Here is a 14,503-nt window from a genome sequence, read left to right as displayed (position 1 = left end):
GCGCGGGCGTTGCAATGAATGCATTGTCATACACTGCAACGCTATATGACTTTAAGCTTAAATTCACTGCCGCAGCCACTCAAAAGATTTGAGTCTGACAGGGTAATTACTTTTGTTTTCGTGAGGAATTTTCGCATCCTACATAGCATCTGCCGGGCTTTTAGTCTGACACCGAGCATTATCGGCGTTGGACCCAAATCCCTCAAGCAAGAACAACAGTCCGAGGGTAACTACTAGTAGATGAACACATCAAGTTGTTTTATGATTTCTACCCACATCAGATCAATCTTATTCCTCCTCGTCCTCCTCTTCATCAGTATCAAATCCAACATCAATCGTGGGAATCTCAGAATCGTCACTGTCATCCCCATCCTGCACAGCCACCGGAGCCGTAGATGGTCCTAGGACAATAGTTTCAGTTGCAGTTGCAAAGCCTGAAGAGTTTTGGGCACCGCCATGAAACAAAGAAGTGCTTGCTGTGGCTGCAGCATCTCCTTCCATCACCACGTCTTGCACGGAAATTTTCTCTGAAGTTGTCTGGCTTGAGATGTCGGCCAGGACTTCCTCTGGGCGCAGGCGTTTGGCTTCTCGTTCTCCCGCAACTTCCTGCACATCAGCACTGGTGTCCGTGGTGTCATCAATGTCGACAAGAGTGCGCTTTCTGGTTGTAGTATCCTCCACCCCCGCAACGACATCAACCTCTTTTGAGCTGCCTGCAGTTTCCCCAGATCCTTCATGCGGGCTACTGTCATGCTTTTCTGGAGTGTTGTCTGTTTGGGACAAGACATCGCTCTCTTGGCCGTCGTCGCTTTCCTCGCTTCCCGAGTCCTGATCTGTCGACTGTTGAGCGGCCGGTGTGTTCAGTTCAGTAGGTGCGCCCGTCGATATCACTGGCATGCGAGGCCTGAGCAGCGCTTCGATTGCGAGGTCATTACCGGCAGACCTGGCTAGGAATGGCAGCAGACTGGGACTACTTGCTTTGCCGCCTTTTGACAGCACCGGTCGCATCACACTGGCAAACATGGCTTGGCGGTGGTCGAGTAACACTGCCAATCGGTCCATTTCAACCCTCAATTGACGCGTTATCACGGGGACAGCACCATGTTGGAGGATTTTCGGTAGCAAATTCCAAGCACTTGCATAGATGCAGGAGTCGCGACGCACTCTGGAATCTGTGGCCCATTGTCCCTGATTATTGTGTCCGGCTGGCGCAGTTTTAGGTTTCAATGCTGCGTCCATTGTATCAGTTACTGCACTCTCGGCATTGACATCCGGAATGCTTCGCTTCAAATCATGGCAACACTCGGTAACCAGGGCGGAAAAGCTTTCGCGAGACAAGCCCAAGTCTTTCGAAGATGACCTTTCCAACAAATCCCCGAAGAGATCGTACACAGCCCGTCTAACTCCGCCGTGGTAAGGCAAAGCCTGCAGCAAGCCGGCTGCCTGGGCTGCAACATCTCCAAATGCAGACAGTAAAACCTGCCCATATGTGGTGCACATTGTGTGTAATAAATCCAGGCAGGCCACGTGAAGTGACGGGAGAATCAGTCGAAGCTCTTCCTTCTCCTCCTTGCTTGCATCTCTGTGGTATCTCAAGGAGTCGAAGTTCGGCGGGACTGTTACCGCCGTGATGCGTCCAACCAGGTCCATTATTGCACCCACAGGCACAGCCACAGGTTGGGGCGTAGGTGTTGACAGGAAGGTGGCAAGCAAACTTAGCAATGTCGACAGTCTCAAACAGCCTGAGTAGAGGCCATTCCACGGTTGCAACCCTATGGAATCATTTCCATCGACACGGACCTCCACGGAAAAGTCTTGTTTGGCAACTGTCTTCTGCCGAGAAGAATCATTTGATTCATATTCTTCAACCACTGCCCTAAACAGAACATCTGCCGTTTCTTGAGCGCTGTTGATGATGTCCATGGCCATTCGAGACCATTCCTGGCTAAATGAATTCTTCGGAGCACATGACGATAATAGGCATAGGAGTCTTGCTGCCGCATTCCTAGACGAAGCCAACGACACCTCATCTCCTAATAAAGTATAACAGACAGATCGGATACGCCCGGCCTCCGGACGGAACAGGGTTGCGTGCTGAGGCAGTAACTGAGCCCAGCAGCTCAGAACACAATCGAGGAGAGGGCTTGAGACCTGACTAGGACGAACATCGTTATGAGTCCCCACAGGCTTGATCAAGCCGAGGCAGGTTTTAATAAATTGCGGGAGCAGCGGTGTTGTAATCTCTCGCAACAATTGTGGTTGGTTTTGCGTGAGAACGAAGATGCGTGTGAGCGTCATGAGATAGACCACCTTCACTGAAGCAGGGTCTGCTTTATTCAGACAGCCAAGCAGACCTCTGGCCCAGCTCTCAGAACCGAGCAGCACGATCTGGCCGCCATTTTCAACGACAGCCTTGACAAGAACCGCCGCACTGAGTCGACCGGATACAGACCTGTCCTGTAACAGAGAGCTGATTCGGGTTTTTAGCTTATGGGTAACAACAGACGACTTGTTCGCTTTGGACTCGGAGAAATGTGACTCGAGAGAACAGTTGGCAAGCTGATTCGCGAGAATGCCGCATATTCGAGGCAGATCTTCGACCGGTGTCACGGTCAGGCGGTTAGTTATGGCTCGTAACGAGCTGTCGGCCTGCATTGTGGAAAAAGTCATTCGACTAGATGGGAACCGGTAATATCGACCCCTCCCAGTCGCGCAAGCCAGCGGATAGTCCAGCAAGGTCGTTGTGTGTCAATTTCAACATCGACGTACACGCATTCCATTGTTTCGCATATTTTTTTGTATCCGGCGGTTGGCTGCCGAAGTTCAACCGACGAGCGCATCACTGCAGGGAGTCGCAGGCAGAGCCCAAAATAAATAAGCATCGTCCGACAAAAGGTACACACGCGAAAGCCGCGAGAAATCTGATTATAGTCCCCGTCAGACAACAACCATCATTTCATTCCCGACGTCGCAATCACACATGGTGTCGAGGACCCGGAGTCATTGCAATCGACTGAACAACGGGCATGATTCGTGCCTGGTGATCCTCCACTAAGACCCTGCAGCTATGTCTTCGCCTTGACGACCTCGACACAAGGTGGCTAGTCGTGTAGAAGAATCTCATATGCGACGTCGCGATGAGTGTGCTTCATGTACTCCATCCACCCGACCCCGACCACTCCGCGAATGTCCATGCTGATGGATAGCAGACACATCATGACAAGGCGCAACGCTACATCGGCCTTCTTGAAGCAGCTCGCGTGGCTGGCAACTGGCAAGATCTTCCAGAACTTTTAAGGAAGGTTAGGAAACACGCTCCGGACCGGAAATGTATTGCTCCCCGACTATTCATATGTTCATTGTTGACCTTGACCCGCAGGCTTGATTGAGGTTGCCACCTTTGAGCTCGCGGTCGCCAAACATGCCACCGCGGCTCCTCAGAGAGCCGGGACCGGCAACACCAGCCAAACACTGCCTGAATCCCTAGTATCCGATCTCGAAACGAAACTACGTGCGGATGGACAGCCATTCGAAGAGGTCGTCCAGGGACAGACTTCCCTATTGTGGGCTCGCTGGCTCGGCCTACTGCCAGCAGATCGATCTATACCTCTCCAGAGTTTCGAACCTGCTCGCACCGCCGCCAATGCTGCCTCGGTCTGGACAAAGATTTGTGTGGTCAAAAGTGTATACATTGGGGGCATGCTGTTGGATCAGGCTGGTGACGAGGAAAAAGGCAAGGAACTGCGCAATAGGATCCTCCCCTGGCTTGATTCCAACCGCGATCTCGTTCTGTCAACTCCTCAATTACTATATTGGGCGAAGCAGCTCCTTGCTCGCATAGCACTTGGCCGAAGTCGACATGAGGGATCTGCTGCCGCCGATTCATCGCTCGACAGCAAAGAGTCTTTCAGGTTCAGATTACAGGCGTACCGTCACTGGGCCTTGCTAGCCGCGAAAAGCCGAGACACTTCCCCCTCAACTTACGGAAACGGGCCAGGGCATGTATCAAAACTTACAGTCTGGCGTTCTTACTATCGATTTCTCTCCGGTGTTCTGCGGCGGGGCTCAGAGAGTATGAGGAACATGTCTATTACTCGCTCTGAACTTGCGACAGAATTGCGGCGCGTGGAGACTTCTTGCGAGGACGAACTGCTGCATCAGACACGGTTCCCCAAGGCTAACGAGTCGAACACTGTCATTGAAGAGTGGGTGGAAGAAGTGATACAGAACTGGTACGCACTTTGCGCGCCAGGTTGGACAGAATCGGATCTGGGTGACGGCGGTCGCAACTCTGTCGGTAGAAACGTGCTCGATATGCTGTATCGAGCCGCGACCAAGACGTTTCATTCCACCCTCATCTTACGACGGTTGTTCCAGGTACACAAAGCTTTGACGGAATTTGACCTTGCTTACAAGGCTTTGGACTCGTACATTGAGCTTATGGAGCGGGCGCGGGCACGAGAAGCCAAATCCAATGAACCTGCCGCTGGGCGAGACGGTGATGAGGTCTTCCTCCGCACTCTCGCTGAGGCAATTGAAGGACTTTGTGCCTTTGGCAAGCGAGTGGAATCCGAGAGAGCGTACAGCCTATGCTTGAAGATCGAGGGTCTCTTGGCTGAGCTTGAAGCCTCAACGCCCTCCACTACCCCCAACGGTTTCGGGCTGACAAATGGAGAGTTACAACCAAGTGGTCCAGAACATATCTCCTTTTCCGCCGACCTAACGGACGTGGTCTACCGAGCCATCGGGATAGCGAAATCGCATTGGGCTCGATGGACTCCCTTTAGTGAAAACCGATCTAGCCTGCAGTCGGAGGCAGTCGAATCTCTCCAAAAGGCTGTCGCACAAGAGTTGCCTGTTGAGCAGCACTTAAAGTCTCTATACGCACTAACTCGGTTGCTGGCCGAAATGCGGGACATTGACGAGGCCATTTTAGTCGCCAAAAAGGCGTTGATGTCGGAATGGGCAGACGAGCCATCAGCCGACGCTTTCCAAATCCCACGCCAGTTGATCCCATTCTGGCACTTGTTGGCCCTGCTGCTTACCTCTAGGCAGGACTTTGAGACTGCTAGTCAGAGTTCTGTCGCTGCCCTTGCGCAATTCTCGCCTCCCGAGGTCATGTTCGGCGCTCTCACTGGCAATGGAGGGGAGAAACAGCCGAGTAGGACTGGCTTGGTGGACGACATGGAATGTGACGAGCTGCAAAAGATTCTCGAAATTCGGATCACCGAACTTGCTCTGACTGAGCTGATGGAAGGGCCAGAACATGCGGTGAACCGCAGCAATGAGTTGTTGGCTCTATATTCTCGGCTCTTTGGCCGGTTTGGCCCTCTTGCTGGATTCGAGGAAAGATCGAGAACAAGGGATGTGGAGCCGCCCAAAAGCTCTGCGGGTACGGTCAAGAGCCTCCGCGGCAGTCTTTTCTCGCGGCGAAGGGTGAGACGTGGTTCCATAAAAGGGACAGGCCTGCCCGAAGCAGTTCCGCCCATGGAAGAGAAGACTCGACCCGACACTCGACCCGACACTCGACCATCACAAACACCAGCGATTCAAATCACCAACGACGATGAGAAAGCGTTGTCGCATAAGCATAAGATACCAGTACCCCGGTTTTCGCTTGAGCGCGGCCGAGATGAGAAGGCAAGACGGCGATTATCACGATCACAGAGTCGAGGCAGGAAAGACGGCAGTCATAGGGACAGCACCAGACAATCACTTGAGGCTATTGATGGCCCACCCAACGCCTCTACAACAGCCACTACCGGACAGGCGGGGGTGGAGACTATCTCACCCCGGGAAGTTCCCGCGGTGCCAGTGTCCGCGGGCCATGACAACAGTGCAGGACCAAGACAGCCGTTGAAGGCTATTCCGCACAATCTTGCTGCGCATGACCAGGTGCCGCAACCTGCTCGTCACGAGAGTCAACCGCCCCAGCAGGATGTCCGACTGCCCCTTGTGGGATCCCGCACAACGAGGACAGATCCGATCCCTCGGTTTCCCACAGCGGCGTCACAGAGATATGCGCTTAGTGTGTTGGTCAAGATCTGGTTGGTAATTGCCACGTTGTATCGGCGGGCCAAGATATTCGATGACTCCCGTGAGGCCTGCGACGAAGCGGCCAAGATTGCAACGAAGATTGAGGGGATGGTTGCTAGCGTGGAGAGCACGGCACGAGCGTTTCGTGACCCCGGCTGGGGAGGGAGTGGCAAGAGCTCGGACGAGATTTGGGCCGACGTGTACTGTGAGCGAGCGGAGCTATCTATGGCCATCGCACGTGCACGGGAGGAGAAAGAAGGTAACGGGTACAGTGAGGGGTTGCGAGAAGCGGTGGATCAGTACGAACAATGCTTGATGTACTTTGCCGATCACCCTGGAGGCATTGTGGGCCTGAGCAACGTGCTGTTGGACTACTACGAGCGCAAAGTGGAGCTGGCGCAGAGCGTGGACGGCGGCAAGACTCAAGCAGATGAAGGACCGGAAGAGAGAAGCCGACGACATAGGCGAGAGCTGAGCCGGATCGCTGAAGGCGTGGCGGTCAACGGCATGAGTGACGCTGATGGTGGCCCGCCTGGACCGGCCTCGAACAACACCACCACCACCACGGCGGCAACATCGCCAGGTCCAGCAGCGACACAATTGAGCGGGATGAAAGACGAAGAACTTAAGAAGACGCCGGAGAACCTCAACCGCCTTGCAGCCCGTGATCGCGCATATGGGTTGTTATCAACGTTGACTAAACTAGGGTCTGGCTGGGACAACTCCGAGGCTTGGTTCGCGTTGGCCCGGGCACATGAGCTGGGAGGCGAAATTGACCGGGCCAAGGAGATTCTCTGGTGGTGCGTCGAGCTGGAAGATACGCGGCCGATTCGGCATTGGGCAAATGTCGGATGTCGCGGCTATGTGCTGTGAGCGGTGAAGGAAGGAGGTGTTGATTCATCGAGCCTTTCAGTATAGTACGTTACTTTAGACGACGATGCAGGGGCACAACGGAGCGCTCATCGGCGAGAACCACTGTCTCATAGCTTTTCCGACTCTTCAAGAGGCCGAGTCATGTACCCTCGTGTCAAAGGAGTTAGGTTGTTCCAGTCTCCAACATTGTAGTTGTGAAATGGCGAGCCTTGAGCTTGACAATTCGACCTCGCAAGACTGAGAAAACAGAGTCACGTGCAGACTGGCGATCCGGCGTGCGGGTTACAGGGCCAGATACGAGCTTGTACAAGGATACAACTTTCCGGGGGGCTGGGAGGATCCATTTTTAGATGGAACTCGGCTCGCCGTGGAAGACATCGAGTACTTATTACTGCAACGAAGAAGCGGGTTTCGTGGCCTGCACCAAGTGGAATAATACGTAGTTCCACGGCTACATTCGAACAGTCGAAGCTCCTTACTAGTAGTCACTGTCCAAGTATTCCAGTCATTTATGATACCGGAGTTCTCAAACGCGAACAAATCGATCGTATGAGTTGAAGAACGAACGGCTTCGTCACCCTGCCAGTGTGGCCTCGTGATCTGGGCGCCGCGTCAGCCTCTGAGTTCTAGTAACATGAATGCTGAAACTCCAGCAGCCTCGGCGGCCATGTATTCCGCCCCGTAAGAATTTGACAGCGTCTCAGCTTACTGCGATACTTACGTAGGTACTCATTATGGGTAGGTACCTCCAACAGGTAGAGGCGCCTTTGCTGTAGTTGTTTCTGGTAGACTGAAATCATTGAAGTTGTGGTAAAGCCTTTACCTGCCACCTTATTTTATTATTGTTTCCTGCAGAGCAGTGTGGTCCAGTCTCCAGTCCACGTCATCTTGTATAGCGTAATCGTCGAAAGTGGAGGCGGTGCCATGGTTGCCGGCACAGTAGCCGGAGGAGCGTAAGCCTCCAAGCCTCTAAGGCGCCTAACGCTGGGATCCGCTCGCAGCCTGACGCCTGCTAAGCCCGCCAGATCCGTGGCTAGTGGGATCTGGGTGGGATCTGGCAGCTAGAGCGCCTATTGTGGTCGCCCCCAAGAACCATGCGGCGGCGGGCTAATGAGGTGTTTTGTGGCGCCGAGACGACGCCCGCGACGCCAGTCAACGCCTAAGCCGACTGTGTGCTGCGCCATGCCTCCCGAAAACAGCGATTTGTATCCACCGCATCATCGTTGCATGGCCATCAATTCACCTGCGGACTTGGGACTTGAAGCTTCAAGCTGCGATGCAGTCCACTCAATCAGTCGCACGTTTTATTTACTGCTGATGACGCCGCCATGCCTTGCTTTGCCTTCAATTCTGTGGCGACGCCTTTGCTGTCTTTCTCCGTGTCTAAACTTAACTCAATCACTCCCTGGCCTCGACCTCTGGCACTGCCTGATTCGTTCCTACTGTACCACACATCGAATATGCACAGTTAGGTGACTTACTGTTCACTTCAAGTTTCCTCTCTTCCCTACGACTATCTTCAGCTTGTATCCTGTTTTTGACTGTCAGTCATCGTTGCCCTGGCCCTCGCTGTCGTTGCCGTCCTCTCTTATCCAGTATCTGGTCGCCTGATCATATTACTCTCTCGACGTTCGCTGGGCTATACCTTAATCAATATCCGTCCCGCAGAGAACTCTTAGATACACGGTCCCACCAGCGCTGCTGACAAGATAAAGCGAAGGAGATTTGGGCGAAAGCGAAGATCATCGCTTCCGCATCTCATCGCTCGTCAGGATGCGATCCTCTACCGCCGCTGTTGCGGTCCTCGCTGCATGCACCACTCCTCTTATATCAGCCATCCATCTCGCTCCCCGCTCAGCAGACCCACGAGTCCTCAGTCTTCCCATAGAACGAAAAGCTCCCAAGGACATCCTCGCTCATGATCGTTCACGTCGTCTCCGGAAGAGAGGAACGGTCCAAGAGACACTGGACAACGAGCAGAGTTTGTATTTCGCCAATCTGACCATCGGTACGCCCGGTCAATCGCTACGGTTACACATCGACACGGGCAGTTCTGATCTGTGGGTGAACGTGGCCAACTCGAGCTACTGTACTTCGCGCTCCAACCCATGCGAAGGAGGAACCTACGATCCCAGTTCTTCGTCCACCTTCCAGATTGTGAACAATGACTTCAACATTTCTTACGTCGACGGCTCCGGCGCCTCAGGAGACTACGTCAGTGATACACTCACCTTCGGCGGCGTGACCCTGAAGGATTTCCAATTTGGCATCGGCGAGCTTTCCTCCTCTCAAGAAGGTGTCTTGGGCATCGGCTATGCCTCCAACGAGGTGCAGGTCAACCGCGCAGGTCTTGATGCCTACCCGAATCTCCCTGTGGCCCTCGTCAATGCCGGCAAGATCGCCTCCGCCGCCTATAGTCTGTGGTTGAACGATCTGGACGCCTCGACCGGTCAAATCCTGTTCGGCGGCGTCAACACCGCCAAGTACAAAGATGATCTGGCCACTGTGCCCGTCATTAAGAGCTACGGTGGCTACTACGAGCTACTCGTGGCTTTGACGGGTGTGACGGTAGCCGGCACAGATCTCTCGTCGTCCAGCTCTCTCCCTGCAGCTGTCCTTCTCGATTCCGGCGCAACCCTCACCTACCTTCCGGACGACATTACGCAGGAAATCTACGACTCAGTCCAAGCCGTCTACCAGTCCAACGTTGGCGCCGCTTACGCCGAATGCAGTCTGGCTTCCTCGGACGCCACTTTGGATTTTGATTTTTCCGGCCAGACCATCAAAGTACCCTTTGACGAACTGTTTCTGGACGCAGGCACCAACCAATACGGCCAGCCGTTGACTTTTGAGAACGGCGCCGAAGCCTGTCTATTTGGCATCGCTCCCGCCGGTTCTACTACTCCTGTGCTAGGAGACACATTCCTTCGGTCGGCATACGTGGTCTACGACCTGGCCAATAACGAGATCTCCCTCGCTCAGACCGTCTTCAACTCCACTAAGAATGATATCCAGGAGATCACAAAGGGTTCCGACGGCGTTCCCAACGCCACACCCGTCGCAAGCGCTGTCACTACTCTCGCGGCCGGCACCGGCGGTGCAAGGCTCGGCGGCGCCACTGGATCCGTGACAGGGTTCGCCAATCCTACCAGTACCGGCACAGAAAATGGCGCCGCTATTCCTGGCAGAAGCGCTGCTTCAATCGCCTCTACCGTGGGTTTTGTATCGGCCGTGATCGCGGCGTTTGTGGTGCTATGAACCGGCGGAGACTCTTCAACAATTTGATGGGGTGGACAGCCGTCATGACGCCCTTGTTCTCTGCCTCTGCTTTTTGCATCCTTGCATATCTCTGGGACCAACAGAACCTCGGTCACGTAGACGAAGTCACAGTCACAGTCGCAGTCACAGTCGCAGTCACATCATCAGCCCGCCCATACGGTTTACTCCGCCTCTACAGTAAGGAGGATTCTCCATGCTCGTCCATTCCATTGGACGTTCCTCCATGTAGGGAAGACGCCTTGCGACAGCAAAATGGATCGGAATCACAGACCAGTGCGCGAAACGAAGAGTGGCAGGCCACAACGGAAAGACAGCGTTGGACTCGTGACTCCAACGAGAGTAGTTGGGATGATTGATCGAGAGAGAGACAGAGAGAAAGAAACGATTCATACGACGTTTACGTACATATTACTAGCACCACACCGGCGGCCACGGAGATTTGGGAGGGATTGAAAATTGAAGTTTGGAGTTTTGGAGTTTGGCTCTTGAACCGGGCTAGTCGCCCCCGGGTCAAGCAGGCATTACATTATTGCAGCAGGCACACTTTGCCGCATATCGGAGCGGGCAGTCATCGGTCTTCCTTGTGGATTTGTCCTTATCCTCCTACACTGCATTGCACGGCACGACATGGATTGGCGTTTTCACATGTGTGGCATGAATGTCTTGGTTTCTGGGACTTGGATTGGATTGGATCATGGCATAGCATAGCGTAGCGTCCTACAAGGATGATCACGCACGGCACGCCCACGGTGCAAGGGTTGATAGTACAAGTGAGAGCTGCAGTAAGCCATGCAATAAAGTATCAATATCAATATCAATATCATAATACGTATTCAATTATCATTCATACCTTTGCAGTCCCTGTTTTTCCTCACTGTAGCGACAGTGGATTCATAGATCGGCCTGGCGTATATTGACTGTATTTATCTATCAACCTAAGCGTCTATGGTCCAAAAATAAGGTAGATAGCCAAATACTACTACCCTCAATCCTCCGTACTTTGATATCGTTTTATCGCTAAGAGGTAGGAGGCAGTTGAGGACCCGATGGTTGAGCGGCCCCAACGCTCGGCTTGGAACTACCAACCCTAATTCCCTTGGGAGTAAAAGAGTGCCTTTGGCGAACTTGTTTCGAAGCGGCTGTGGTGGCCGTCGTGGGAGAGCCTGTTTTTGGATTTGGGTTCGGACTCGATCGACCTGAGCCGGTGGCGGCGGTGCCAGCGGATTCGGTGACCGAGCCAGATCTTGACCTTGACCGAAGATGGCTCCCGGAAAGTATGATATGATCTGCTGCTGGCCGAGGTAATGACGATGGCGATGGTGACGGTGATCCCGCTCCTGCTCTGATTGGTGTAGTTGCCGCTGCTGTTGCTGTCGGACTGTGCCGTGACTCTGCCTGTGATGGCGACGGCGATCTTGGATGGGATTGTAAAGGAACAGATGGTGACCATAATCCTTCACGTATTTTGTCGCTGCTAGTACCGCCGCGCTGGTGGTGGCTCCGATGATGATGCTGATGATGATGATGTGATGACAATACAGGCGAAGGTGATAATGACGGTGTACCGATATGTGGAGATATCCGCCCTCTTGTATCTGCTTTCGCTTCGGCATTTGCATCTTCGTCGTCTTCTGCCGCTGCTGCTGCTGGTGCTGCTTCATATCCCCTGTGATGGTTCGGTGCTTGCGTTTCAATCCCCAGTCCTGTTCGTGTTCCTGCACCCGCACTCCCCCCAGCACTTCCCACTCTGTGCGTCATACTCGCGGCGGAGGAGGGTATCACTGGTCCTCGCGATCCGGAAGCTGTAGCGGAGACTGAACTTGTGGGCGTGACCGGAGAGTCGATTCCAATCTGATATTGAGTCGATCGGGGCATTTGCGACGGTGACCATTGGTAAATAGATGATGGGATGGCTTCTCCTGGCCCTTGCTCCCCCTGTTGCTGTTGTTGGCGATGCTCGATGCTGGATTTAGACCCTAACTTCGCCCCGGCCTGAACCTTTGGCCCTTGCTCACCTCTCGTGGGGAAATTGTAATACTGGCCTACCCAGTTCATGAATCCTGACGTTGAGGCTTGTGGAGACGACGCCGACCTCCGCCTGCCGGTATGAGGGCTTGCGACTAGCTGACCATGCTGATACTGGCTTTCGCGCTGTTGTTGAGCAAACGACTTGGGTTTCGACCTGGGGTGGACCTTGGCTTTGGATCTCCGCGTACGTGGCGAATCGTTGACCCCGTCATAGTCTGAATAACCGCCTGTGTCGTCCTCCTCAGACCATGTACTTGAGGCGCTTTCGCTGTTGTTGCGGCGTTCGTAGAGCTGAGCTGTGTCAGCCATGGAGATAGCTAGACTCTGGGGTATCCCATTCGAGGTCCGGCCGAGCGCATAGTACCGCAACGCGTCCAGCACGTGCGGGAACACCTGAGTGTGGACATCCTGTGCCCACAAGAAATCCAAGTGCTCGTAATGCGGTATCTCGGCCGCGATCGTGTGGCGCGGTAATTCTTTTAGCATGATTCGAATGTCGACCAACGAATCACTCCCACCATAAACCAAGACGATGGGAGTTCTGATGTTGCGCGTAGGAAACTTGGCCACTTTGTAATACCGGTTTCTGGCCCCGATACTGAATTTGCTCGAGGAATCGTCGTCGTACATTTGAAACGACCTATTTCGGATGATTTGGAACCAGTGAACAACTGATTTCGTGCTAGTGAAACTGTACAGATGGGGGTAGGCTGCCAGTTTCTGTTGCAGCGAAATATTTCGGCCATACCAGGCAAAGAGGGAAGATAGAGACATGTCAATCAAACGGACGAATATAGGCGGGTACAGAATGGACTGCCACATGGTGGCCGAAGACAAAATGGACTTTCGACCAAAAGCCAAGAACAAAACGTCCGGACTGGTTTTGATCAAAGAATCCACAATGCCGTTGCTGAGGCCGGCGGGAGCCATGGCCGGGGCCAAAGCAACAAAGAGGTTCACTTTGTCATTGAGGCCTGGATGAATAGATAGACTTGCGAAGGCCTGGGCAGTGCCCTGACTGAACCCAATGTATGACAATGACGTCTGAGACGTCGTATTGAGGACATAATCAATTGTGTTGGGGATGTCATGAAAGGCGAACTCGTCGATCGAAAAGTTCCAGAACTCAGGAGATGTCGGCGATGACCTGGTCGACTTCTTGCTATATTTGTTGCCTCGGTTGTTACCGAGCCAGACGTCGTATCCTTGACTGGCTAGGACGAATGGAAGACATCGTTCTTCTTCCGTGATACAGACCCATACCTCGCTGTTCATAAGGAGACCATGATGCAGATACACCACGGGTTTCTTGATGGAATCTGGCCCAGCGTTGACTCGGACGCCGGTCTCTTCCTCGCCCTTCCGGAATGGCAATCTGTGTACGCCCAGTAGATATCCATCTCCTGTCTGTACAATGTGTTCTTCGGCATAGTATCCCCACGACGCGCAGAGTTCAGTAAAGTCGGAGCATGTTGCGATGGAGCTGTAGATGGATCTTTGTGTCGATCTGGCTTGTCGTGACTTCTGGGAAGACAGTATGTTGAACAGACTCTTAGAGGTGTTATAACAGAAGCGGATGATGGGTTGCGCTGCGGAACATTGGTCAGGGAGAGGATCTGATGGATAGCGAGCTATGACTTACGAAGTCCGAGGGTAATTGCTCGCACCAGGACTTCCAAAGCCACGAGAATGAGTGATCCAAAAAGAGCCAGGTATTCTCGCCTGCATCGACCGTTAGTCCATGGAGCGCCTGTATATCAATGATGGGGTTCCTTACAGAAAGAGCCTGCCAATGAAAGGGACCCGGGCCATTGTGATGGAAAGGGTTCAGAGCAGGTGGATCGACAACGTTGGTGACAGGTAACGACGGCAAGTCAGTTGTACATCGAAAGCCATCGTCGAGGGAATGGAACCCAACAAAGGAGAGGTACCGGGCAGCTGTTCGAATGCATCTGAACAGCACATGCAAATGTACAGGGACCCGATCGAGTGTCCTGCACTGCATGCAATCGAGCTGGAATGCGTCCAATGGCGCCACACGTCACAGCGAGCGTTATTGGTACTAATATTACATAATCCTCTAAGTTGGTTAGCTCATCATCTGTGGAAAGACCCGAACTATTGTCACGTGACAACGGCCTACCTCGCCTATGAATATTTTCTTTCCGCCTTTCGTCTTCCTCTTTTCTTTTCCTTTCTTCATGAACAACGCAAAAACACAACGTTCCTGCAAAAGCGTTCCTACGAGGCTGCTTTACCAGTGCCCATGAAGTACGGAAATCGTCTA

General features: G+C 53.3%; 4 protein-coding genes across 4 annotated transcripts; 2 read left to right on the top strand and 2 right to left on the bottom strand.

Annotated features, from left to right (window-relative positions):
* Nucleotides 1-98: 98 nt before the first annotated feature.
* On the bottom strand, nucleotides 99-2,884 carry HMPREF1120_05121 (uncharacterized protein). Its single transcript, XM_009159284.1, has one exon. The coding sequence runs from the start codon at nucleotides 2,668-2,670 to the stop codon at nucleotides 289-291; it is 2,382 nt and encodes a 793-aa protein (XP_009157532.1). The 5' UTR covers nucleotides 2,671-2,884; the 3' UTR covers nucleotides 99-288.
* On the top strand, nucleotides 244-7,191 carry HMPREF1120_05120 (uncharacterized protein). The gene is made up of 3 exons (XM_009159283.1): nucleotides 244-3,152; nucleotides 3,210-3,330; nucleotides 3,380-7,191. Exons 1-3 carry the CDS (start codon nucleotides 3,138-3,140, stop codon nucleotides 6,907-6,909), a joined length of 3,666 nt encoding a protein of 1,221 aa, XP_009157531.1. The 5' UTR covers nucleotides 244-3,137; the 3' UTR covers nucleotides 6,910-7,191.
* A 950-nt stretch (nucleotides 7,192-8,141) lies between these two features.
* On the top strand, nucleotides 8,142-11,050 carry HMPREF1120_05119 (aspartic-type endopeptidase (OpsB)). Its single transcript, XM_009159282.1, has one exon. The coding sequence runs from the start codon at nucleotides 8,683-8,685 to the stop codon at nucleotides 10,165-10,167; it is 1,485 nt and encodes a 494-aa protein (XP_009157530.1). The 5' UTR covers nucleotides 8,142-8,682; the 3' UTR covers nucleotides 10,168-11,050.
* HMPREF1120_05118 (cholesterol esterase) lies at nucleotides 10,984-14,249 on the bottom strand. Its single transcript, XM_009159281.1, has 3 exons — nucleotides 13,994-14,249; nucleotides 13,859-13,938; nucleotides 10,984-13,805 (listed from the first exon to the last, which is right to left on the bottom strand). The coding sequence occupies exons 1-3, from the start codon at nucleotides 14,026-14,028 to the stop codon at nucleotides 11,206-11,208; spliced, it is 2,715 nt and encodes a 904-aa protein (XP_009157529.1). The 5' UTR covers nucleotides 14,029-14,249; the 3' UTR covers nucleotides 10,984-11,205.
* Between the last annotated feature and the right edge of the window lie 254 nt (nucleotides 14,250-14,503).

This window comes from Exophiala dermatitidis (genome assembly GCF_000230625.1).
Source record: "Exophiala dermatitidis NIH/UT8656 unplaced genomic scaffold supercont1.4, whole genome shotgun sequence".
NCBI classification, from domain to species: domain Eukaryota; kingdom Fungi; phylum Ascomycota; class Eurotiomycetes; order Chaetothyriales; family Herpotrichiellaceae; genus Exophiala; species Exophiala dermatitidis.
This window is presented reverse-complemented; position numbering and strand designations above follow the sequence as displayed.